General features: G+C 32.7%; 1 protein-coding gene and 1 long non-coding RNA gene across 8 annotated transcripts in view; one reads left to right on the top strand and one right to left on the bottom strand.

Moving 5' to 3' along the window:
- LOC120767087 overlaps nucleotides 1-8,125 on the top strand; it is an 87,219-nt gene extending 79,094 nt beyond the window's left edge. The window contains exons 2-3 of the long non-coding RNA XR_005704650.1: nucleotides 7,803-7,982; nucleotides 8,073-8,125. This is a non-coding gene — a long non-coding RNA (uncharacterized LOC120767087). The remainder of the gene's footprint in view (nucleotides 1-7,802; nucleotides 7,983-8,072) is intronic.
- LOC120767083 (signal transducer and transcription activator-like) lies at nucleotides 209-26,739 on the bottom strand. 7 transcript variants are annotated; one of them, XR_005704644.1, is made up of 12 exons: nucleotides 26,389-26,739; nucleotides 12,833-13,536; nucleotides 11,344-12,255; nucleotides 11,182-11,267; nucleotides 9,733-9,877; nucleotides 9,542-9,659; nucleotides 9,252-9,471; nucleotides 8,905-9,168; nucleotides 8,661-8,846; nucleotides 8,377-8,497; nucleotides 3,105-3,716; nucleotides 209-690 (listed from the first exon to the last, which is right to left on the bottom strand). XR_005704644.1 is itself a non-coding variant. In XM_040092951.1 (11 exons), exons 2-11 carry the CDS (start codon nucleotides 12,955-12,957, stop codon nucleotides 4,881-4,883), a joined length of 2,208 nt encoding a protein of 735 aa, XP_039948885.1. In that variant the 5' UTR covers nucleotides 12,958-13,536; nucleotides 26,389-26,739; the 3' UTR covers nucleotides 4,616-4,880. The 7 variants fall into 7 exon arrangements, 1 of the variants encoding a protein (XP_039948885.1); XR_005704646.1 differs by having other exon boundaries at nucleotides 8,377-8,494; nucleotides 26,389-26,738; XR_005704645.1 differs by lacking the exon at nucleotides 26,389-26,739 and adding an exon at nucleotides 25,648-25,852.
- Between the last annotated feature and the right edge of the window lie 684 nt (nucleotides 26,740-27,423).

Below are 27,423 nucleotides of genomic sequence, written 5' to 3'. Positions count from 1 at the left end.
CTGTAAAAACGCGTATAAATCAATAACTTAAAGTTACTTAAATTAGTTACACTTACGACTAAGTAGTATACACACTTATCGTCAAACATTCAACATAGCGACCGGTTAGTAACCAGTTAGTGATTTTCTTTACTTTCTCATTTTCTATAATGTTTTGTTTGTATTTTTTACTTTCATAAAAAAATATCCTCACTGATTCAATTCAACATTTAATTTTATGCTGTGGACTCTTTATATTTTCACCAATTGGCATGCATATATTTATAATTATTTATTTAAATTTTTTTTTTTGCAATTACATTCAGTTAACCACAAAACAACAAGTACCAGTGATAAAGAGAATTCAAGTATTCAAGCATCCGCAACATTGAAAAGTTCATTTGACTATTAAAAATAGATTTACAGAACACAAAAAAAGTGAAAATTTAATATAATTATATAAGGCAACGGCGAGTATAAAACTATTACACTTACTATAAGTTATTTACCACTAACGGTAGTTACAAGTGTTTCGAAGAGTGTAAGAAATTTAGTGTACATTACAAAAATTTAAAAAAAAATATTTTTTTTGTATGTTTTTGGAGAGAAGATATAGACTAAATATAAAATTTCAAGGCGGTACAGCATGCATAACGGTTAATGTAAATATCATATCATATTCAGCATCGACTAGCGACATGAAAGTGTACACTGCAAATAGAAATTAAAAAGTTTAAATGAAAATTGTCAAAAATTTGATAAAAACGAAATTTAAATGCAAAAAATTGCATACATAACAATTTACTACATCTATACCATTTATAATAGTACATAGATCCAATACATACATATATTTAATAATATTTGATAGTTAAAAAAGAACTATTTAACAATTACATACATATCTGCTTTATGTAGTATATACACACCCTAAATACCATATAAATGTAAATGGTTGTGCTTTGCTTTTTTTTTGCTATGAGCATTTAAAAATTTATTTAAATAACATTTAGTTAGATAAAAATGCACGTGTATAACATCAATTTAAAATTGGCTCAGCACTTTCGCTAAATTCGTGTGTGTGTAAATTCGTACTTTATCTTTTAGATTTAATATACTTTATATTTTAATTAATGTTATATATTTAAGACAGCCACCGTAATATTGTATTTCAGGTCAACATATTTCATTTGTAGCACGTCAATTACATTATAGATTAGTTTAAGTGCAAAATCTATTGAAAATTTATTTGGTTTAAAAACATGATTTTCCATTATGTTTTTTATTTAAATATTTTTATTTTCAAACGATTAGAAACGGAATATTAAAAATATTTCCACTGATCTTCTACTAAAGTAGTACTCTTTTCATATATATGAGCTGTCTTCGATTCGTCATTTCTCTGCTCGCTATCTTTGCAATTGAATGCAATAAGAATAAGATAGTCTGCCTCATTGGAGTAACTTCGACGCTACCAAGCTTTGTTTTACACTTTTTTGATCAGTTTTAGCAGCAAGAATGGCTCTAATGACATATTGCTGTCAAAAATTAAAATTCAAATATCTTCTTTTATTAATTTTTCGACTTTAAGGTGTTGAACCTAAGGTGACGGTCTAAAAAAGTCGATTTGGGAATTAAAAAAAAAGTTTTGAAACAATTGTTTTAATTTTAAAGGTACAATTATACATATTTTAAGAATGCACAAATACACAGTAAAAATTCTGAAAAAAAATATTTTTCCTGTTAAACGCGATATCGGACTGCGCTAAAAAACGCCTTCCGCTGCTGCCATGATTACAGCACACTTGGTGGATGTAACTTAAAAAAAAGGATGAAAGTATTTTTTCACCCAAGAAAACAAAGTTGTGCAAATGTTAGGTTATATGTTAGCGCAAATTTCCCCTTCAAGGCCACTAACCGAACTGAGTTATTATCAACACACACTTTTATGTTTTTAATATTTATTAAAATGATATTTCTTTTGTGTGCCTTTTTGGGATAATAATATCGCTATAGCCATATAATAAATTAAACAAAAATATAATAGTGGTCAGGACTATAATACATAATAACAATAACAGGACAATAATACATTATAAAAATAATTCGGAAATTTTTAAATGAAGGCAGCGATTGAAAGCGGAGGAACCCAACAGTGTGAAATTCTGAAAAAATCGATTTTTTTATAATTCGATAGTTTATAACAATACACCTAGTGTGAAATTTTGAAAAAATCGATTTTTTTTATAATTCGATAGTTTATAACATATTTCGGTACAAAAATTTCAAATCAATATCTCAAATAGTTTTTGAATTACAGCCATTTAAAGGGTAGCCACTTACTTCAATCCGGTTCAGTCATTTTTCGAATTTGCTACAGTGATAACTCGAAGAAGTCCGAAGTCCGATCAACATGAAATTTTATGCAATGACTGAATCCGTTTTTTGATCTGATCAAAAATTTAATAAATATTTAATTTCCTTTTTTTTTGATCATAGCCTATTGTTTAAAGATTTCTTGTAGTTTAATGAAATTGTTTTATTTTTAGGTTTCATCCACGGAGAAGGCCGGATTCACTGCAGCAGCACCTTTTTAAGCACCGACGGAGATATCAATCACATAGATATACTCAAAAAATATTTAATTTTTTTTTTCGCTGCGTATTCTTGAATCATATATTAATATAGGTGGGAGTGCAACCCTATCGGGCTCAATTAATCATTAGTATACCCTGAAAATGTCTGAGCAATCTATGCAGTCGTTTTTTTTTTTTAATTTCTAAAAGTCGACTTTTTTTAGGCGTTTCCCCTTAGGTGTGCACTACTAATGTTATGTCAAACTTTATCCTTTGGGCTTTCTTATCCATGCAATAGGCTATTTATATTTTTTCCTGTTGATTTTATTGACTAACGGCAATTGAAAAACTGTAATTTTAATCTTAAACTACTATTTTATATAATTTAAATATTTCTGCTATCAAATAAAGATAATTGGATGCGGATCTATTGTAGAATACTTAATTAAATATTAACTTAGAACGCCGTATGAGAAAATATTTTTATAAGAAATAAAAAGTTGAAAAAAAATCAATAAAAGTGTAAATTAAAAATAAATATGTACATACCATACACTCACAAACTGATAAAACAGCAAAGTATCCCTTCGTAGAATATTTCAATAACGCGTTCTCTTTGTGTTTTTGTTTTCTCTCGTTTTGAACATACTTCCTTCAAACCATTAGTGGCATTTTGCTTTACTGCTTTTGTGTGTTTAACGATGGCTTACAAGTCGCTCAGAGACAGCAATTTTTAAATATACACAGCCCCGTAGTTTTGAAAATATTGCTCGACAATTTAATAACGGTAGTTAATTGTGTGGACAGATGTGTGTACGGTTAATGATTGCTAATAACTAATACACTGGCCTACTTTACTGAGGAACTCTTGACTCTCACTTCCGTTTATGTGAATATATGCAAATCCGTGTTTTTGTTGTTTGTAAAAGTCATAAAGTTCATAGAAAAGCGGCAGTTTCTAAGCAATTATACGCTTTATATGATGGCAAATAGTTAAAATGTATTTTATCGTATAAATTATGTTGTTGTTTTTTATTGTTATTAATTTTTTTTTCCTTTTTCCTTTCAATCAATTTGTTAACGTGTGTATATATGTATATCACTGCGTGTGTGTGTATCTATCCGCATCCATCATAAATTATTGAATCAAAATCACTAAAACTGAGAGAGAAAAATACACAAAAACAAAATTTATAGACATTAAATAGAACAATACACAAAATATACAATATATATATATAAATATTAATAAATACTCGTTAAGTATAGTATGTACTGTACGGAAAAAGATTGATTACTGATTAATAGCAACGCACACACAAAAATAGTATTTAAAGCGAGTGCGTTGAAATGAAATTAAATGAAAAATATGAAATTTTGGCGGCTTTTCAGCATGCAATTTTTGATAGAGAAAAATAAAGCCAAGTGCCATTAGGTGATTCCGCTTCGTTGTTACATCTACATTATTATATTATTATTATTTTTACTTTAGCACAGCATTGGTGGCCTACAAAACGCTGCCTAGACTCGCTTATACGTTTAGACTGCTGCTATGTGGACAGTTAAGGTAAATGGCAAGCAATAACACACCATTGACATGCAACAGCTAAACAGACGCAGTGTTCTGAACATGCAAAGCACATCTATTTAAACACCTATTATAGACACCTTTTAATACACGGCTTTTACAACAAACGTTTAAGTGGCTCAACCAATACAACTACATATTATCACTATAGTTTCGGCTGCGGATGCGCAAGGACATTGAGCATGCAAGTACATACATTAATTGCGAATATTTGTAATGAATTTTATTTGTTTTTTTTTTATTATTTTTTTCTCTGCAAAAAAATGTCACTGCAGAATTCAGAATTGTGACAATCGACTTGAAGCGTGATTTCTGCTAATTTTTTTTTGTTTTTCTTTGGTTGTAATAACGCGTATCGACACTTTGAACGACTTTAAATGTTATTTCAAATTTTTTATTTATATTTTTAATATTTTTTAATATTTTTTTCTTCAGCGAAAAATGCAAATGCAGCACATATAACTTTTTCTTTCATTTATACATTTTTTAAGTCTTTTTCACATTCATTACTTTGTATCGTTGCTTTTTTCATAGCTTAGTATTTTTTTTTTGTTTCATAGCTTAGTAATTACTTGGCATGCGCATAAAATCCCAATCCTACGCGTATTTTGAGTTGTGAAGTATTTATAAGTTATATTGTATTTGCCAAAACATGTTTCGAATCGGTTCATTTTGGTTCGTTACAATGTTTTTCATTTCTTTTACAAGTAGGTGATAGTATTAATGTGTGTGCGTACTCAAAGATGCGTTAGGGTGTTACTCTGCGATCTAAATAAATGCAAGCAAAAGTTATTCTTCATTGTTTGAGTTATTTATGAAATGAAAATTAGTAATAAGCTTTCAATATATTAGTTATAGAATTTTTTTTTAATATGTATTGTATTTACTATATATGTAGTCATTGGAGTAGCAGCTTCCATAGCTAAACAGCTAGGGCAGCTTATAATTAGTCAGGGTGTGGTGGTTAGTTTGATATAGATGGCAATACTTTTTCTTTGAGTTTTATTTTTTTACTTTCAAACCAACGTTAGCAGCGAAAATGCAGTTGAACATTAGACAAATGACAACAAAATGTTTATGAGCATGAGTGAAAACCGGCGCAACAGCGACAATATTATTTCTTGGCCAAGAATTAACATGTTGTTTGCTGGTCAATAAAAAAAAAACAATAAATGGACAGCAACACTTTGTGTTGGATGAATGAGCAACAGCATGAGCTTAGTATCGAATAATTTTAATTTTTTGGCTACTACTTAAATGCACAACAACACAGACTGTAAGTATGTACGTACGTAAGTCACATATCCATGAATTAGTGATTTTTTTTTTAAGAAATTGTTAAAAACTTAGACATCATAATTGCATAAAGTACCTAGAAGAAGTGAAGAAAGTGTACTTAAGTTGCTTAAGCTTGTGGTATTTGAAAAAAAAAAAACTTAATATCGAAATCGGAAGTAGAAAAGCGCTTAACATTATGATACAATTATTATATAAATTATTTGCAATTAAAAAGAAATAGTATTTATGTGTTGACGGGCGTGGTGAATTAGCACTGTACACATGTTTGTTCACGACACCGTTTTCACCGTTATTCGTTAAACTATCTACTTCTATTTTTTTATCACTTAAAAAGCATCCAATGATTGCCATTAAATTAAAACTACAATAAGTTACCCAAAATAAATGCGGAAATTGTATAATTTAAGTAAGAAATTAGTTAGTAGTTGGTAATAGATGTGGTAATGAGAAGTTTTGAATGGTGACTTGCATTGATTGGCTATATGGCTAAATGGCTGAATGGCTGTGAGAACGCACGCATCAATTTGCTTTGTTTATCAACGTACAAAAAAAGTAACAATAATAATAATGGAAAAAAACATAACAGCACATTATACCACATTTCAAGACAAGTAGTGCAACACTTTCAATCAAGAAAAAAAACAAGTTATAACCAAATCAATGAAAACGAAATGTTAAGAAAAAATACCTGCTTAAAAGTCTTGAGCAACTGTTGCATGACATGTTGCACACACTCCACTAAATATTTGACCATTCATTATACCAATTATATACAGCCCACCCATTTCAGATGCAATTCCAATCGATGCCAAGATCTTCGATATAACTATCGAGTTTGTATGTTTGTGTGTGTTTAAGAAAACATTGATTTCATCACACACAGGGAGGACGCGTGAGGTTAAGCGTGTGTGTGTAGTGGCAAAAGGTTTAAGATGCGCGCAGTTGTTTTTTGATTTGTTTTGTTGTCGAAAGTATAGTTGTCGGACAGCCAGAAGAATCGGGAGAAAAATAAAAGACAAAATTGTGTTCAGTTATATTGAAATAAATCATATACTTTATACACAAATAGGCTAGGTTTTGTTATTTCTGTTAAACATATCAACATTTTCCAAAAAATCGGCACAGTCGCAAGTCAACTGCGCTGACTGACCTCATTTAGCATTGATTAAATGAAACAACCCAATGCAAACAGCGCACCATTAGTGATTTATGCAAAAAAGCTTGATTTCCGGTCATCATTAAAAAAAAACCATTAATTAATTCAACAGGTGAGAGTTAATTTTCAAAGTATTGCGATCTAGTTTTCAAATAGAGCTAAAAGCAAGGTTCATTTATAAAGATAGTGTTCAAAGGTTTAAGCAAAATACAAATATACAAATTAAGTTTGTTTGCCAAGTTAAAATCAAAGAGAAAAAGAAACATAATACACAAAATAACTTCAATTTTGCACAAAATATGTCAAAATGCTGTCAAAGTCATATGTGGGGTAACATCTCAATTTGTGTATAAATAAATATGTATATGGTTTTGAAATGTGTGCCTACATCTTGACGAGATATGATCTCTTATTTGTGCCATGGCATTCGTTTTACCGCTTGAAAACTGAACTAACTGCAAGTAGTTGAGGAATGCTAATGAAGTGCCTCACATCTTGATATCAATAAATTTGGAGGTTATGCGTTGCTTTACTGTAACAGTATTTTCTCTCAAATTTAGTTCAATGTGAAGTTACTTAAAATTTTACGTGCACATTCTTCATATATATTCATAACTACTGATCCATAACCTTTTTTTATCTATAAAATATTTTTCAAAACTTTTTCTAAGAAAAATACTAACTGAGACCGCCACTCAAAGACATTATCAATGTTTTAAACGTACTTTTAACATAAGCAAGAAAAATCTTACTTCGCTTACACCGAAACTATAATAAGCTGCACAAATAAATATGTTTCCATAAAAGAAATTGATTTTAATCGCCCAATTTGTATGACAGCTATGTGCTACAGTGGTCTGATCTGAACAATTTCTTCGTATATTGTGCCGTTACTTTAGACAGTAATCACTGCCAAATATAAGAAAGAAAGCTTGTCAAATAAAAAACTGTTTCTAAGAAGAACTTGATTTTGATGGTTCAGTTTGTATGGCAACTATATCTTATAGTCGTCCGATAACGGTGTTTGCGACAGATGTGCAACTTCTTGGAAGGAAATGGGCATGTGCAAAAAATCATATCGATATCTCAAAATCTATTCGATCTAATTTAATTAAAAACTACAGACTAGTACACGAAGACGGGTTTCCGACTTTTCCTACTAGGTGTTAACAACTTCATGGTTAACTTGATTTTCTCTTTTCAGGGCTTAAAAATCGCAGGAAATACAAAGTGTTCCGTAATTGGGTATGCTGTTAAAACAACAATAAAATAAATTAGATATTATATCTCCAACGGAAAGAGATCATAAACTTTTTGAGCAAACTACGAGCGACTTTTTGATTTAAAGAGAAACATTTTGCAGATAGCAATACGAGGATACAAGGTGTGTGCCATTTCTATGCTGTTAAATCTCGCACAACAATGATTGTATAAATCTGAATATATTAATCTAGAATATTTCAATTTTAAACAGGTCCAAAGTCAGTGCTAACCCTCCGAACAGAATCGCTTTCAGGAACTTAAATGGGAAACCTCAACACATATGACTTGACAACAATATTGGCACATAGAAGAGAACAAATAATTTCAAAGGATCGTTAGCAAAAATTAAACAAAAATATAATACTTTAGTCAGATAAGAGAATAGTATAAGCAGCCCATTAAACTTATAATTACAAAAAAATTAGTAAGTAATAATTGAAAAAAAGTATTATATAATTCAATTTCGAAAATTAAAGTAAAAATAATTTTTCTAACAAACAACAACAAAAACTTACTTCGGTATTGATATATCTTGCGGTTGATGCTGAGGAGTGCCCACCACGGAACCGCCCTCTATGGCCGGCACGTGTGCCCTTATTGTATTCGGAACATAGCCATCACGTGTTGTTTGTTCTGCTAAAAGCAATGTTTATTTAATAAGCACACATTAATGTACAGAACAAAAAGTGGTAAACACGGCGCTTAATACGATGCACCGAATTATTTCCATAAATCATATTTTCGCGAGCAAATAAGCGGAGGTTATCACATTTATCAATGTGTTGATGTTAACACTTACCGACGTGGTGTGAGTAGAAGTTTCCAAACGCCTCATCACGTGCCAGATTCTTTGGAAAGACAGTACGCAAAACGTTCAAATCGTGTATGCGGTCCGCCAAACAACGTATATTTAAATCACGCGACGTCCAAGGTGCCAGCATAAGTTTATTACCTTGATCGTCGACAAAAGCCACAGTTATACCACCTAATTAGAGACGACGTAATAAACTTAGGTGTGTTAATAAATACAACATGTCACATACCCAATTCACTGTCGGAGAAGCGCAGTAAAAATGTGCCATATTGTTGCATAGGTAAAATTTCTTCCAAAGTCTTGCGCTTGTTTATGAAACCAACAATAAGACCCTCTTTCCACAGATTCAATAAATGATCTTTGGTCAATTTCATTATTGCAAAGAACCAGTCCCAGAAGGTAAATGCTCGATCTGGTAGAGGTTCTTTGCAGAACTGAGCCCAAGTTATGAACTCATTATGCTCGCCAGCTTCGTTGCGGAAAAGTTTCTCATCTAAAAATTCGAAAAACCAAAATAAAAATTATTAATGAATCGTGCTTGTACTAAATAATCATAATGAGAGTATAATAACTCACATAGAAAGTTCAAGTTATCTTCGGTTAAATTTCTTCCTGTCGCCGAACCAAACTTCGTATCCAAAGCCACAGATAATTGCTGCCAGCGTACTTTCTCTGGCACTTGGAAGGGTTCACGCGTAATATCGGAAAATGCATTATCCCAAGTGATTGTGGCCCAGGACTGTGGCTCCTGATTGCCGTGCACAATCACAACAACTGGCAAAGAAAGTGTCCAGCACTGAAAACGAGAAGTGACAAAAATATAAATTATAAATAAATTAAATAAAAATAACTTCATTAGCACTTACACTTATCTTGAATTCGTTGAAAACGACAGTTGTGTAGAAGAGTAAAGAGAACTTCTCGTCCATAACACTCTCGGTGCCTTTTTTTTCGGCCCGCTTAATTTTTTTCAATTGCATATTTCTGAAAAGAAAAGTGTCGATTTTTTTCAGTAAACAAATATTGTAAATATTTTGGGAAAAAAATTGAAATTTACCTAAAACTGGCTGAGAATACTCGTGTGGCCTGTTGGAATTCCATAGAGCTGACGTTGTTTAAAATTTCACCAGAAGATTGCGGCGGAGCGGCGGTTTGCATGTCCGTAATGCTATTATGAGCGGCGTGCCGTTGAGCTTGGGCCTCTGAAAAAAGGGTCAAACATTAGCTTGTTAATGTAAAATATAAACTTTAAAATAATTCTTAAGAAGTAAGAAAGAGCCACTTCGTATGTAACTGAGCATTTTGTATTCTCGCAATTTGCAAGGCTCAAAGTACCGATTAATTGCTTGAGAATATTTTTCAACGCCGTTTTTTAATATACATAACTCACATATTATATTAACCTATATATTCGACAAAAAGTCGACTGGAATAACACTAAATAATTATACGTAGTAAATGCGGGCTAAGGCACATAATTCGTGAACCGATTTCACCAACATAATTCCCACAACAGTAGGTTCAGTAGCTAGTATAAACGCTACAACAACATTTTCACCGCCAAACTATAGTATATCGAAGATTATATTGACCGATATATACGGTATAAAATTCTTATAAGTACCATAAATGAGAACTAAGTATTGACCATATCCGATTTGAAAATACCGTTAAGAGTTCTCATATTCTCGGTAAACAAAAGTCGGGCCTAAGCACAGAGGACCTAGTAATCGGTATCTGAAGACTTTAAAAGTTATGGTCCGATTTCGAGCAGTATTTAAAGTATTTTTTAGGAATGCTGCCAAATTGACAATTCTTGACCGGATAAAAATCCGGGTCCGTTCCGGTTACACAGACTTGGCTGCCGTAAGTAGGAACAGATTTCGCTCATATGTTATTGTTGGTGTGGCGGTTGGATGGCAAGGCAAATACGCTATTCACTGACAGAGTGTCGATGAAGGTATTAATGGCTCCGCTGTAAATACGTGTCTAAAGTGATCTGCGTCCGAAGTCCGGTCGGAGTACTGTTCGATGTCGTCAACGTAATCAAGAAAAAACCCCTTGAATTCTCCCGATTTGACTGTCCTTGGTCGGATAAAATCTCGGTCCGACCATCATGGGAATGGCTTTGATGTTTCTAGATTACAAGTAGAGGAACTCATTATGTTTCTTGACCGGAACTGTACTTCTTCGTCCAAAACGTGAATATGGTTATCAGTGGGAAGAGAATCTCGATCCTTGCAGAAAAGAAGCAAGAAAGGTCGGAGCGATAGTCGTTTACTTGCGAAATTTCGACCATATGTTGTTGTTGTTGTTTTAACGGAAATCTAATCCCCGTTAAAATGGAAAGTGTCAGTTGTGTTGTCGTCGATGTCATCCAACGGAATTTCGACCATATCTTCATTAGCGCTTGATTCGCATATTGTAAAGTAAAAGTGGTTGTCGTACGACACGATAAATACATATTTGTTGTTGTTCAATGAAAACATTTAAGTTTTCTTTTTACCTGAGAGTATAACACATTCTATAGTTGGATTAGTTCTGTATATCTCCAGCTGTGGGCCAATCAACCATCGTACAGCGGCGGCAAATCTGAAATGAGACAAACGAAATGAAAATTTGTATACAATATATGTATATGTAGGTATACGCTTGTATATCGACTAACCTCGTATGTGTTTTCATCACTTGTGGCGGCTGACGTTCGACTATAAAAGCCGACAACACCAGAATTTTTTGTGTAGAACGAACATGATTTAGCAAATCTGTCAGAATCGGATCTTCGCCCATCGCGAGCAGATTAGTAACGTATAATTGAATTTTAGTAATCATATCCACCAACATCTCTATACAACGTTGTATCTCATCTAAATTGTCGTGGAATGGCGCACCATTGCCAGCCAAAGCCTGATTGCGTTGCCACATTTTCAAAGCCATTATCACTTGCTCTTGTATCATATCGTATTCGTTGATAACGCGTCGCAAATCGGTGACAACAACCTTCTTGCGTTCGGACAAAATGAGATACTGCTCCTTAAATTGGTTTTCACGTTCCTGTATATCTTGTGCCGACATCATTGCACGTGTTTGGTTGAAATCACTAAAATAATTGTATACCGAATCCTGTTCACCTTGGAAATTATGTATGGCCAAACGCATATTCTCAACATCGACGGCTAATTTCTGTATGCGCGCCGGCAATGCGTACGCATCTTCGGCCATATTCACATCGTCGATGTGGCTAACGCCAACGCCGACGCCGACACCGCTCAAATAGGGATTACCTGCATTCATGCCGCCGATTCCATTCACATGGCCACCAACAAGTGCTGTATTATACATGTAGGGATTTTGTGGCATTCCTTCCTTCAACGCCTGAATTTCACGAAGTAAACCGTTACGAAAGTACGTGTATAGTTCAAGGGGTGTTGTTCGTGCGAGATGCGCGCAAATTTCACGAATTTTAAACTTTAACAAATTATCACCATCCAATGTAATGAGCTTCTGTTTCAGTCCGTCGTAGAATGCGTTGACTAATTGTTCGAAGATTTTCTGGTTAGTTGGCAATTGGTGATGGGACCTGTAAGACACAAGCGTGGTTTAGTTTACCAATGTTCTATGTAAGTATGTATATTTTATTATTGAAACGCATACAACAAATGTATATGTAATAAATATACTTTAAAAGTCAACTTTATAAAGATATAAACCAGTCTAATTTAAGCTAAATATCTGTTGGCACATTAAATCTAAAGACAGCTAACTCGGTCGGAGCGAACCTTTTCTGGAAGGCTCTAAATGTTTTCCCATGCATTGTACATATTTATAGTACGACGAGTACGTGTACAGAGGACTCAAACAAAGAAGTTATTATTAGGCAAATAGTAGACATATTGAACACACAGACACACACGCACGTACATACATACACACAGAAACACATATACTTATTTATTAATTTATGCAGCCGTTGTAAGCTAGCATTAAGTTTAATTATGCTAATACAATTGTTGCGACAAATAGGTATAAATAAATGCTAAGTTTTGCTAGATTTTGTAAGGCGGTTGGCTTAAGCGCCCAGCACACACATTTCTCCTGCCACTGCAGCCTATTTGTCTATAGTGCTTTTCGTTTTTGTTGTTTTTTTTTTTACTTACATTATGAACTCTTCAATCCACGATGCAAATTGCACGCGTATCTCGCCGAGGCCCTTGACATCGTAGTACTGAGACATGCGCTTTTCAAGCTCCGGAGAGCGTACGATACTCTTCCACAAACTCATTGTGGTGAGCAGCACTGTGTGTGCGTGTGTGTGTAATTAGCAATTTGCTTGTTTATGATCGATATAAGCGACTCCCAGTTTGCAAATTTAAATATTAAATTTTTTTTCTTTGCAGGTTAGGTTTGTGTAAGCAATTTTTATTGAAGCTTACTTATGGCTGCTTATTTGTTTCGGTCAATTTACAACATGCGCTACCACAAATATGCACAACAAAGCGCTGAGATGACGATGATGTCCTGCAACCTAATTACGTATGTATGTATGGTGATTAAATCACCTATATGGGCACTATTGGCTGTGGTTGGAGTAGTAGTAATAGTAGTGGTTGTGGTGGTGATGGTAGTGGTGATTGTAGTGGGAGTGATGTGCGATGTCCCTGCACGGCAATGTATGATTAACCAAACCCAATCCAATGGACGCACTTCACAATCCGAAAATGTTAGAAAATTGAATTTGACGTGCCCCAAAGTGTTGATGAGTGGATGAAACGTTTCGTTTTGAATTTATAATTTGGTTTATTGTTTCTTTTTTTTTGTAGTCCAATTTTAGTGCTTGCGTTTTGTTTTTTAGAATGAAAAACTAAAAAATGAATGAGGAAAGAAGCGAAATGTGGCAAATTAGCAAAGCGTATACAAATATTTTCAATTAGAATTTAGTGAATTGGACAATATTAAACAAATGCAATTTATGTATGTATGTATATGCATGCACATATGTACGTATGTTCAAACTTGTTATTTGATGTTCGGAAATGGAAACATTCTTATTCAAATAAATTTAGTTTGTTTGATCTTGTGTGTTTACTTTAATTGCAAAATTTAAAAAAATATATATTAAATATTAATTGCTGCTAAATGTTTAATTTCTCTTCCACTAGAAATACAGTACAACGCCGATAAAGAAGGTAGGTAGTTACTGGTTGTTTAAAACTCATTATAACCTAAAAAATTTTCTAATATACAAGAGGTGCGTTCCAAAGTATCGATTGCCCAGTGAGAATTTCATGACATTTCATTGATTGAAAGTGAAGTTTTTGCGTTTTAAGTGTCAGTATGTTTGTGTTATCGGTGCGAAAATGAGCTTCGAACTAAAAGCCAACATTAAATTTTGTTTTAAAATTGGTGAAACTTTAACCGAAACGTTTCAATTGATGAAACAAGTTACCAATCCCGTAGCAGAGTGCACGTGTGGTTTCAACGTTTTCAAAGTGGTCGTGAGGACATAAATGACGATCAACATGTGGGCCAATCAAAATGCGTGATCATCGGAAATTCCATCGAAACAGTGTGTGAATTCATCAAAAATCAGCCGAAACCATCATTGAAATTCATGGAAATGGAATTGAACATCTCCAAAACATCGATTTATCGCATTTTGAACGAACATTTGGGCTTGCGAAAGGTATGTGAACGGTTTGTTTCGCACAAATTGACTGATGACCAAAAATTGCTCAGAATCCAACATTCGATTCGACGCTTGTGACCGATTATTTGAACAAAAATCACATTTCAACCATTAACCACTCCCCGTATTCACCTGATATGGCACTGTGCGACTTTTTTCTTTTCGGAAAAATGCATTTGCCCATCAAGGGAAAGCGTTATGCAGACGTAGAGGCCATTCAAATGGCTTGCACCGGCATACTGGCGGCCATACCGACCAACGAGCTAAAACACTCGTTCGACATGCTTTTGGACCGTGCAAAAGCTATATTGAAGCAGAAGGAGACTATTTTGAATAAAATAAATTCATTTTGCCGAAAAAACAATTTGTTCTGTTTTTTAACTCCTTTTTACTTTGGAACGCACCTTGTATAACAGTTTCATTTGAAATCAATGTTGTGGTTTTGAATTCTGTGAAATTCATTATATATTTATAAATTCGTATTTTTTATAAGAAATGACACTCTGTTTTATTGTCGCTTAGAAACGATTGCATAAAATCGTATACTCCCGTTATGAAAAAAAGATCAATTGAATGTTAAAATGGCCGGTCGGTGAGTGATTTAATTTTTTAGTAACGTTGATTTTGAACTTGCTTTCTATTGAATTTTGTACATAGATTAAAGCACATACATGCATACATATATAATAAAACATACTGACTAACTAAAAGCTTATCATGCCGCTTCGGCAGTGCTTTGGAAACATTGAAAATATTAATAAAAAAAACATTTTTAAGCATTCTTCTTTATTGAGAAAGTAGGTTGTCTTAAAACATTAATTTAGTTTTCTATAAAACTTGACTTGTTACAATATTCCGCCCACCTTTCTCAATGATGACAAAACCTAAAAAATTAAATCAAAATTGATCACAATACAGAATTAATCCTTTAGACCAAAAAATAGAGTATTTAAACATTATTTTTGCTTAATCGATTATATCTACATAAATATGTATTTGGTTGACGTCGTCGCATCCCCAGCAGGCTGGCAAACCAGAACATAACCGAGGGGAGCATTGCCTTAGTCACAGTTTGTGGTCATGAAAAGAAATGTGATGAGTCAAATCCTCGAGTGGTTCAAGAAACACAATGGCATCGCTAAATTTACTGTTTGGTGCGAATTGTGATATGGTTGCATCATCGAACCTTAATTGTTACGAAATCATGCAGGAAATGCTATTACCATCAATAGCAGGACCGTTCCCACGACCGTCGGGTCTGCGTAACCGCAACGGATGCGAATTTTTATCCGGTCAAGGACTGTCAACTCGTCATAATTCTGCCGCTACGGAGCAGTGGTGGCCATTCGGCCGACATTTTGTTGAAATCATAAATGACTTAAATTTATATGCATAGCAAAAAAAAAAGGAGAAGAAGAAGCAATTTAGAACAAATTTTAGTTTTTCATTTCATTTTAACATCACATCATTCCTTTTGGTATACCCTGTACATATGTACATATATAAATGATGAGCGTGATTATCTGCGTCCATACGCGAAATAGTCCCTCAGTTTTAGAGCTATCAATGAAAATTTGCAAACAAACTGTTCTCCTCAAGAAGCTGCTCTTTTGTCGGTACCGCACCGCTGTAGCATGCATATGGCTGCCATACAAACTGATCAATTAAAATTTAGCCCATGCATGGAAACATTTGATATTTGACAAGATATCTTCATCGGCATAGATTATTATCCAAAGCATCGCAATGAGACAGCACAGAGCTGGCATACAAATTGAACGACCAAAATAAAGTAATTGTATGGAAACTTTTTTTCTTGGTTTACTTCACTATCGACTTTAATTAAAACTTTCGCGCACATACATTCGTATATTGTTTTCTAATTATATTAAATAAATCATGACTAACCATCTGCATTTATACCGAAATCACGAACAGCAACAATATATTGTTATAATTTGATGATATTAAACAAAAGCTTCATTTACTTTTGTTGCTTGAAAATTTATAGAGATGACAACACAATTATATGAGTAATTTAAAATTTGCACTGGCTTATCGTTACAGCGCGCTGTTTGTCTAGCCCCACGTATTCGCATTCGTAGTCACTATACTACATATAATATGCATTAAATGCGCACAAACACCGCGATACATACATATGTATGTATATTCTGATAAAGATTTAGATTAAGAAAAACTCTCTTAAAAATATTTCGCGTTCTTTTTTGTGTTTCGCGTTTGTTTTGTTTAGCAATTAATATGCACACACACATACAAGCATACATACATATAATCGTATTATGCATAACACACACACAAAAGCATTTTCGGTTTTTAATTTATAACACATTAATTTTTAATTCGTTCAAAATTATATTTCAACATTTTTTGTGCACAATTTCGCGATCCAAGCGCTAAGCATTGAGAAAATTGTTGAAAGCAAACACTTTACGCTGCAACATAACGACCGATAATGAATGCAAATCAAGAAAAGCCACACGGAATAGAATTTATACGATTTCTCGAGAAAACGTCGTTTGAGCTGGAAAGTCATACGCACCGTGTGTAAGCCTTGAGAGTAAAACAATTTCGAAGGGAAACAACAGGCAAAGCAACAAATACAATAAACACAATAAGAGACGTGACTAAAAATATAAATAACCTTCTCAACAACAACAAACAAGTAAATACAATTTGACCGGTAAGACCAATGAAGCGGACAAGCAAAACAAAAACACACAAATATATAAATATATTATATGAATATGAGTGCGTATGTGTGCGTTTGAAAACGAAGATAGAGAAACCAAGAAATTTTGTTAGCTGCACGAATCTCAAACGATTATATTTACAATTGTGTGTTTGTATGCATGTAAGTGGCCCGAAGCGATAAGGATCTCCCGAAGCATACAAGCATACACCAAGCAGTGGTTTCAAATGAACGCAATCCGAGCAGACGTTTAAGCATTTGGGTTGGGGGAAAAGTTAAGGTAATTTTCTAAGCCAACAGGTAGGTCAACTGTGACTTAAGCAGACCGCTACATGCGTTGCATTTTTCGTTTTATTTCCGCCTTTTAACCGACGGCTCAAACCTGTTAAAGAGCGTTTTCACTGCTCAAACTTAACGCTAAGTAAATTTGTATTGTAGATAAGATTACAGATACATACATACATATGTATGTAGGTATATTGGTAACGTCTCTGTAATCTTAATGTAGCAAGCAAACAAAAAATCCTCAATTGAAGAAGAAAAGTGAAATGAGTTCATGGCGCCTAATAAAAATGACATTGAATGAATAAATGCATTATCTCAATATTTTGCAATTTCAGGGTTAACCCAAAAATGGCAATTGTGTTGTCAACAGTTGCTGAGGCAGCAAAAAGAAATATTATTATATGTATATGAATCATGATTCTAACTGTTATACAAACAATAAAAAAAATGTATTGTTGTACAGTTTAATCACTAATCTCAAACCAATTTTTTTAAAGCGACGACGTCAACACTGGTTGGTGTTAAGAACTTCGGTCATCGACGTCATCTAATTAGTAGTTCAAATGAGCAGTTTTGACGTGATAGGCCGTTAAGAAGAAATGTTAAGATGAGTAATCATTTGATAGTGGTATCAAAAGCGTATTATTCGCAGTGTGTGTGGAAATAAATGTTTGCATATTTGATAACGCTAGCCAAAATTCTAAGTAAGACCACAACACTTGCAGTAATTTGAAAAATACTTTTAGCGGATGATAGAATCAAGAAACAAAGAATATAAAAATTATGATTTTAAGGAATAATGCCGAGTTGGTAGTCCTTGGTCCGAACTATTGTAAATGTGTGTCCAATACGGTCTTTGACGAGCCAACTGCCTTGGGAATTTTAGTATAAAAGTAAAATAGTTAGGAAAATGCAGTTGAACTTTCATAACTCAAACTCTTGAATTGGCAATAGAAGTCAAATTTCCTTCCATTACTCGAAGTCTCAAAAAAAAAGTAAAATATCAGCATTATCACATTCGAATGTATTTCGTATGTATTTTACACATTATATAATACCAAAATTATATATTATTCATAAAGAAGAAAATACAGTGAAATTCCTCATAACCGGACCCCCATCGTCGCAGTGATTTTGTCAGGCTATTGGAGCTGCCTCGCGGCAAAAACTTATATTTGAAATGTATTCTTACGGTCACAAAAAAAATAAGTTGTAATTTATTAAATCTTGTATATTTTACAAAATTATTTGTATTTAGGAAAGTATGAAAATATTAATGTAAAAGTTGTGTTCATGAAATTTGTCCGGTTATGGGAGGTTTTTGGTTATACGTAGGTTGCTTTTTACATTTCAAGATTTAGCAACCCTACTGGTGCAGTCTGGCAATTTTATACGTACTCAGAACGTTTTCACATACGCTATTTGTGTTATTTACAGTAACTTAAAATATTCATCTCATCTGTCAAAAAATAGAATTAAATCGTGAACTATTTCGCGCGAATATGTTTTACAACTTTCGTCGCGGATGAACCCATCAACAGTGTATCGATGAACTTAATAAAATATTTAGCAATAAAACTCCATCAAGGACAAGTGTTTAGTGAGGGTGTGGTGAACTAAGTCGAGGTCGGAGGTCATTCCACGATGGATTTCATGAAGGTCTTCCAAAATCAGTTATTGCTCTGCAAACTATTGATGCTGTGCACAAACTAATATAGACAGATAGTCATTTGATCTATCGTGAGATAGACACAACTGTAGGCATTAGTGGGACCAGCATACGTACATTCAATATTGCATGGACATTTGACTGTAAAACTATTTTTTCACGTTGGAGCCTTCACAATCTATCGATCGCTCAAAAAAAAAGCTGTAAGGGCTGTTCGTAATGGGGAATTTCACTGTATATAAAATTTATTTTTAATTTTTAAATTATGGCGTGCGAAATTGAAGGAGAAAGGGAAAACTAAATTTCGCAGAATCAATATTGTTGAGCCTGTTCTGAACAAAATATGACAAGCGTTGCTCTGCTGAAAGAAATCAATGTTTTTAAGTATATCAGAAAATCACAAGAAGTTTCAGAGAATTTAATTGAACAGAAAATAATATCTAGCACTCATATTTAGAAGGAAAAAGAAATCAAATTACATTTAAAATGTATTTTCTATTTATATATACTGTGGCTATAGTATAAAATAAAAATTAATGTAATAAAAAAATTTTAAATTTTAATATAATATAATAATAAGTTGTCAAAAAAGTCTTGCGGTATTTTCGCTAGAAAGCGCGTAGTTCTAGTTTTACCTTTTTGGAAAGCTCATTTCACGCGCTAACACGTGTTTGATTGATTTTCGTTTCTTTTAAGTCGTTCGTGAGTTATAGCGTCGCAAACAAGAACCAAAATAAAGAGAAAATACGGCATATTTTACAGTACTACTACGATAAAGGCAAAAATGCATCTCAAGCCGCCAATAAAATTTGTGCAGTTTATGGACCCGATACAGTTTCCATTTCCACCGCACAACGATGGTTTCAACGCTTTCGTTGTGGTGTAGAGGTGGTCGAAGATGCGCCACACTCCGGACGGCCTGTCGTCGAAAATTGCGATAAAATCGCTGAATTGGTCGAAAGAAACCGGCATAGTAGCAGCCGTAGCATCGGTCAAGAGCTGGGCATGAGTCATCAAAAATTCATTTCAATTTCAATAAAAAAAATTCAATAAAAATACCACAAGACTTTTTTGACAACCCATTATATAGACAAAAACATGTGTTGGCCACATAAGAATCAAATGAATTGACCTTGAGGCTTAATTTTGGAAATGATTGATGTAAGTAACTATTTGCCCATGAGAAATAGAATAAAATTTCAAAATCTAAACCGAAAATTGATAATTTTGTGAGATTTTTAGAGATGGCGAACGTTGAAACAGTCATAAGCCTTGTTGTTGTTGTTTCAACGGAAATCTAATCCCCGTTGGGATGGCAAATGTCATTTGTGTTGTCGTCGATGTCATCTAACGGTAGGCCCAAGAAACGTGCTGTTTCGACGGGGTCGGACCAAAGGGAGAAGGGTGTTAGATGGGTGGGGTTTGTGGGGCATGCAAAGAGGTGGTCAGTGTCATGCGGAGACTCGTTGCATGCAGGACATACGTAAGCCTTCTGAAGCACTGGTCTGCTGTAATTGGACACCATTAATTTAATGAAGAAGTGTGTCAAGAATATTCCCGGCGAACTTTTTGATGATCAAATGTTTCCCAACAGTTTACCGCTGTTTAAGTCTTGCATTGTTTAGTGCAATATTTTGGGTGTTTATTGAAGTTTGTTTTTTATCTCGGCATTTGTTATTTTAATGAAAATTAAAATAATTATTTATTTGTTTTGTAAATTGGAAAAACTGGACACAGTGGGGTATTAGCTTAAGAGTTTAAAACGGAAATCCTATATTTTATGTACTATATATGTACCTAGTAGATATAAATCAATTGATATACGACTGTTGAAGGTATATTTTATTTTGGACATTCACTTTAGCTTTAATATAATATAATATTAACATTTGTTATATTCTTTTAATTTTCTAAGTTATTTACTATATACATACATTAAAGATGTGTATATATACAATATGTAAATGCATAATTGCACTTTTGAATACATCAACATATATACATACATATATGGTACATACATATAGATATCGGTTGCAAATTTATTCACATGTGTTTGCCAATTTGCTAAAATATGATTTGTGAAATTCCACTGCAGACGAATTTCCAAGAATGTCAACCGGCGAGCAGAATCTTTTATGCTGCATACACAAACAGCTGTCAATTATTAACTGGTCTTTAACATCGATACCCATCCAAAATGGGGGGAAAAGAAAAGCTAACTTTGCATTATTCGATGACACCCATTCAACCATTGGTTATAAACAATAAGGGAAATATATTAACATATGTGGTGTATGCATGGCAGTATACTGGAAGCGTTGAACGAATGATTTGCAAAATAATTAAGTTTACAAATACGCAAATTTTAAGAGTAAACAGAGCTCATTGAAATAACAAATTAGCCACTGATAAATATCGGAAGTGAACATGGAATTTATTCAAGTCAATAGTGGTCCTAACATTCGGTAAATTTGTAATAAAATTTAAAAAGAAAATTAAAAATATTTTATATACTTTAATTGTATATTTAAATGTAAATATAAAATGAAATAAAGAAATATACAGTTATTTAATTTTCTCCTGCATATAAAACCGATATAGGAACATACAGTGTCGGACAAGACGTATTGGCATTATATCTACGAATTACTTTATCATCTCCTTTTCTGGCAAAAATCTCTCAAATTTGAAGAATAACTATTTATTTCAGGAAAACATACAAAATCAAAGAAATTATTTGCTCCATGCCATTTCATACGAAAATTAAACGTATCCAATTTTCAGTGCGACAAAACATATTGATTGTTATTCGTTATTTTATTAACCTTTAATTTTAATTACTCTATTCCATCTATTTGGTATGCAAGCTATAAGATTGTTAATAACTTTCTGTCGAATGCTCAACTATTTTTGTTTTGCAGATCGAACAATTTATTTTTGTCTCCATTCACACCTTCTCTATTAATCCTTCTATTTATTATCTCAAAGAGATTCCCAATAGGATTAAGATCCGGTGATTAAGCCACTTTAAGACATTAATATTTTGCTACGAACCAATTTGACACTAGTTTTGAAGTATATCATGTTGCAACGTCCACGAAAGTGGCACATCCCATTCCGCCTGCATTTTTTAATTTAATTTTTGAATACACAGAGAAAATTATTGTTTTCCTACGTTTTCTGGTTAGTTGATGTGTTCCCCAGCAAATTGTAATCGTCTCCCTCGATTTCTTCTTGACATAAATTGCTTTATAAGTTTTTATCGTTGTCGCCTTGGGTCGTCCACCATGATGGTGAGTTTTCAGAGATCCATTTTCTCTAGAATTTTTTTTTAAATGAAGCTCACTGTTGATTTATTGACATTTTTTGTTGTTAATTCATCGATATTTTTTTTTCCAAAATAATAAGCAAATTTGATAACATAACCATAATTTGACTTATATTTTTGGTCTCCCATGAGATCAAAAATAATACACAATATAACAATATGTTCTAAATACAAATAAAGAGAATTTTAATTTTGTCATAAATATTTATTTGTTTTTTGCGTACAGAATGCAAAATGGTTATAAAATAATTTGTAATAAACTGCGACCGGTCTATGTTTGTCGCGATGAATATTGGGAGTTTGTCTTTTAATTTTGAGTACTATACGAGATGTTTTAGCATTGTTGTTGTAACGGCAAAAAACAATCCTGAAGTAATTTTGGGGCATGGTGCGGAGTTGATAGTCCTTGGCCGGTTAAAAATCCGTGTGACCGATCAAAATTATTATTGTTTAAATTTTTTTTTTACTGTGGCAGATTAATATAAATAATCGACAATGAAGAACGATATATACATAAATATATGTCCATACACACTTACATTTAAGTATTTGGGTTAGGAAAAGAGCACATACTCACTTCTGCTTTATTTTATTCAGCAGATTTAACTGTATTGTTACTTTTAATGTAAACGTATACTTGCATTTATACAACTATTACGTACTATATTTTCTTTGGCTTTATCTATGCACTTCAATGTTTATTTGTTTACTTGGTGGATAGCTGATATGACTAGAAATTTCTGTAGATACAGCAATTGCACCTGTTGCAGGAATATTCCATTGTATTGAAAAACAATCCTTGCATTCCTTCTCAATTATCAATAACACAATAAATGCAATATAAAATATTATTAGGTTTTTTCGTTTGTATGGCAAGCAAATTATAATAAAAAAAAGTTTTGTTTAAAACAAGCCAATTGAAATGAAAAATTCAGACAATCTCGGCAGTGTTAAAAATTATAAATAAAAGCTAACTATATTTATTTATGTGAATGCAACTACATATGTATATATAAAATGTAAATGCATTCTATAACACATAAAGTTAGTTAACAAATTAAGCGCTAATCGATAGTTTATGCTGACGCATAGCACAAAATACCAAAAGCGGCAATTTTATTGGAATCCGATGTTTTTGATAACCCCACCGCTCCCATTTACACAAACAAATGTATTGATCAGTATATTTTGCACGGAAGTATATAAACATTTTATATATAGTAAAAATACATTTAATCACAAATTAGCTTTAGCACACATTAGCGTTTACATTCTTATTATTTACTTATGAAATAAACGAATTGATGGAAGTGCGCATCGTTCCCAAGACAGTCTGGTCTACATAACCGGAAAAGACCTGGATTTTTATCCGCCCAAAACTGTCAGCTCAGCAACATTCCTTCAAATTATTTCAGGGATGTCTTTCTGACTGAATTCGATTTTTGTGATATCAACCAGATATTTGGAAATATCTTGGAACTTATAAATTAAACACTATGTAAGAATGTAATTTAAGATTACCGCTGCTTTAGTAAATATTAAATACTTACAAACGTTCTCGTTTATTCTATTTTAATATACCGATTATAAGTACTAAATGATAGGATATCATAAAGAAGATTAGGGTAGGTTAATTTGTATTATCAATGTTAATTCCCCTTCCGGCCTATGAATTCTGTATAAATTCCGGTCGGATAACTAAGGCATTATTATTAATAGTATAGTATTAAAGTGCACAAAATATTTGTTAAATATTTTTTGTTTATGAATTCGAATAGAAATGTTAAATTCATTCTCATTTGTTTCGCAGAAACAAATTGCTAACAAAAAACTAGTTCTGTAATTAAGCGCCAATAACAGCAATCCTAAACTATCTAACTACGAAACTGCGCGGCAAGAAATTGTGTTAATGTGCAAAATATGTAAATTAAATAACGCAATAGAGTGAACGTTCATGCAGGCCGCGTTCGTTTTAAATATTCGCGCCATACAAGAGCAAACGAATTGGAAAGACTACTTCATACACATACATATGTACAAAAATACATACATACATACATATATTACTATAGTATAAAAGCAAACGGGTGTAACGACATTGCCAACCATATAATTAATACAAATTTAATCGACTATGTTATAAACAGCACCTCGCTCCCACCCACATTTCAACCAAATAGAGATTTTTGTTTGATTGTGTTTGAGTGGAGAAGTTCTTGGAGCAAAAAATTATGAATGGAAATTAAAACTTCATAAGCAGAAAATAAATATAAAAGTCTGCAAAATATATGAATAATACATACGTATATTTCAACATAATTATCCCTATACACCGAAAAAACTCCTAAACCCACGGAAGAAGTCAACAATCCAATTTCTAGTAAGATCACTATTTTTTTACAGATATTCCTGTTAGGGTTAAGAAATTGTAAACAAATTATCGAAAGCGATACATTTTGGTTTAAATAACTAAGCCTGCAACAAGAAATAATTATTGTGGAAGAACTCTCACAATACCAACTATAACAACACCGCTAGTGAATAAAAATGAAACGTCATGAAAAACCCGACAAATTACAACGTAGTACGTATATATGTACATATGTGTGAAACGGCTGCAGAAAAAATTGAGACGATTTTACTAGTCAACTAGTTGTAATTGCTGAGCATAGAGATTACAAAAAAAAATTATAATGGATGAGAGATAGAAATCAATATTTATGAAAATTAACTAGTATTATATTGATTAGCTCAGTTACGCAATAAAATATCACATATTATTAAAACACATTCTGTCAATTTGGAGATTCATAGTTCTGCAAATAGATAATGAACTTAAACCATTTAAAATAACACAAATGTCTACACACAATAGAATAAGGTAGCTTTAAGAATAAAAATTGATATTGATAAGTGATAGCCAAGTTTTTGTTCAATTTGATTCGTACCCTTTTTATTGTATGTACTTATTTACCAGTAACAGTTCACACACCAATGATAATTTACAAAGGTAGACACACAAAGCTTCTTATTTGTCCTTGCATTCAGCTCACGGTTCTGTTGCATCAGGCCTCTCCGACGAGGCCATATCGGGTAAAATATTTATAAATATGTATACCATTGTATATCAACACAAACAGCCTCAAATGCCCACCTTCTTTTTCAGACGTTCTCTGTCCTAACCTTTCATAAAAAATAGTGTGTATTATACATATGTATACACATAGGTACAACAACACCTGGTTTATTTTTAAAACATACTTATTCACTTCATTTCTTCGCACTAACCTTTTCAACTATAAAATCTTCTTAAATATGTATTCGCGTATCAATTTGCCACTTAAATTCCGATGTTTTCAATTTATAAGTATTTTCAAATATTTTGTTTTCTATGCACTCAAATTCTTTACCATAAAACAAAGTTGCATTAAAATTCACTAATAAAAATTAACTCGAGAACAAAATTCACGACACATGAAATAGCCGAAGTCTTTTTTCGTTCTGCTCTGCTATCGGCGTCATATGTAGTTATTTTTATGCACACGGTTGTATTTCGATGTATACTAATGTGGCCATATTAATGTTAGTTTCAATATTATAAATGTGTCCATAACAAATTAACCTGGAGGTAGATGATCAAGAACTTGCTTTCACACAATCTACTTGTTGATGAAAATTGAAAGCCGTGACGTAGGCTGCAACCAACTAAATAATCAATAATTGTTTCAAAATGCCGTCGTCATGGAAACCACTTCAAATTATTGAAAATTTCGCTGAATTTATCCATTCAGTTTTGATAAAATACTTGAAAATTGGATTAGACTCTACTTGTTCTGCACAATTTAGTGCATTCAATGCTACTCTTTGTGAGGAATATTTTGTAAATTTATAAAAAACACTCAAGAATATGTAACTTTTTATATTTAAAACGTAAATAGATAGACAGATATATATTTTAAAATTGCTTTAATCCGTCTTAACAAATTCCGCGGAAATGGCAACCTTAATACATTTTGTTTGTCAACTCACCTACACTTTTCACTGCAACTCGTTTTGTTGGTTGTTTTATCAGTGGCTTCTTATCTTACAATTCCTTCATGTATGATTGGGGTGCGCTTATGATTCTACGTGCCCTTGCCTACGGCAAAAGCTTTTTCAAGGATTTTTTGTTTAACACACAAAGGTAAAGCGCAACACGTTGATCAGCTTTCAAGGAATGCAATTTCAGACTTATGCACTACATTAAAACCCTTCCAAATAACACTCACTACCGGTTTATAATATGTTTGCTAGACTCTGTTGAAAGTATAATGCACTTGAATATAATTTAATAAATTAATTTTCGAGCCAACGAAAATACTTGCAAACGCAATCGATATCTTTTACACTAGTTTATTGTGAATGGCCAATTAAAGAATGTTGCCACGTTCCATATTTTTAATAAAAATACCGTTCACAATAATTCCTCCAAAAATACTCAGATTTTTAGCATTCATTTACAACAAATTCAATAAGCATTTCATTTCTTACTAGCAATAAAATCCAATCTTCAATTTAATAAATTGAAATTCAACTTATATACATAATAAATGTTGTATTCCTACAGTTTTTATAAAGACTTATTCATATAAAACGAGTCGATATGGTAATATAGTAAAATAAGCTATGTGAAGGGTATTAATATAGCACTTTGCTATTTAATGGCATAAAATCATTTACTTTAGCCATACCAAAGATAAAATAACCTTCACTGGTGCATTTCTTATAGCATGGAAGGCAATTAAAACATATTTTATCTTAATTGTGCTCCGCCAGTGTGGCAGCTACATCCTACAGTGGTCCGATCTGAATAAATTTTCGGAGATTATAGCGCTGCTTCCTTGGATAATAACCAGTGTTCTATACAAGAACTTGATTTTGACCGATCAGCATGGCAACTAAGTATATGCTTTAGTGGTCCAACAAGAAAGATAGAATTCATTCTATTCTATCATTCTTGGTGGTCCAATATCAGCGATTCTAACATATGAGCAGCTTCCTATTATTTTCATAGTACATCGAAAT

Source organism: Bactrocera tryoni, chromosome 1 (genome assembly GCF_016617805.1).
Source record: "Bactrocera tryoni isolate S06 chromosome 1, CSIRO_BtryS06_freeze2, whole genome shotgun sequence".
NCBI lineage: Eukaryota > Metazoa > Arthropoda > Insecta > Diptera > Tephritidae > Bactrocera > Bactrocera tryoni.
The sequence above is the reverse complement of the archived record's forward strand: the minus strand, read 5'-3'. Positions and strand labels throughout refer to the sequence as shown.

What these genes read in the sequence shown, in the direction of transcription:
- LOC120767083 (XM_040092951.1), bottom strand. Translation starts at nt 12,957, where the DNA reads ATGAGTTTGTGGAAGAGTATCGTACGCTCTCCGGAGCTTGAAAAGCGC. An exon ending in GTGATGAAAACACATACGAG is followed by an intron (nt 11,268 to 11,343) that starts GTTAGTCGATAT and finishes GTCTCATTTCAG; the next exon opens with ATTTGCCGCCGCTGTACGAT. An exon ending in TCAACGAATTCAAGATAAGT is followed by an intron (nt 9,472 to 9,541) that starts GTAAGTGCTAAT and finishes TCTCGTTTTCAG; the next exon opens with TGCTGGACACTTTCTTTGCC.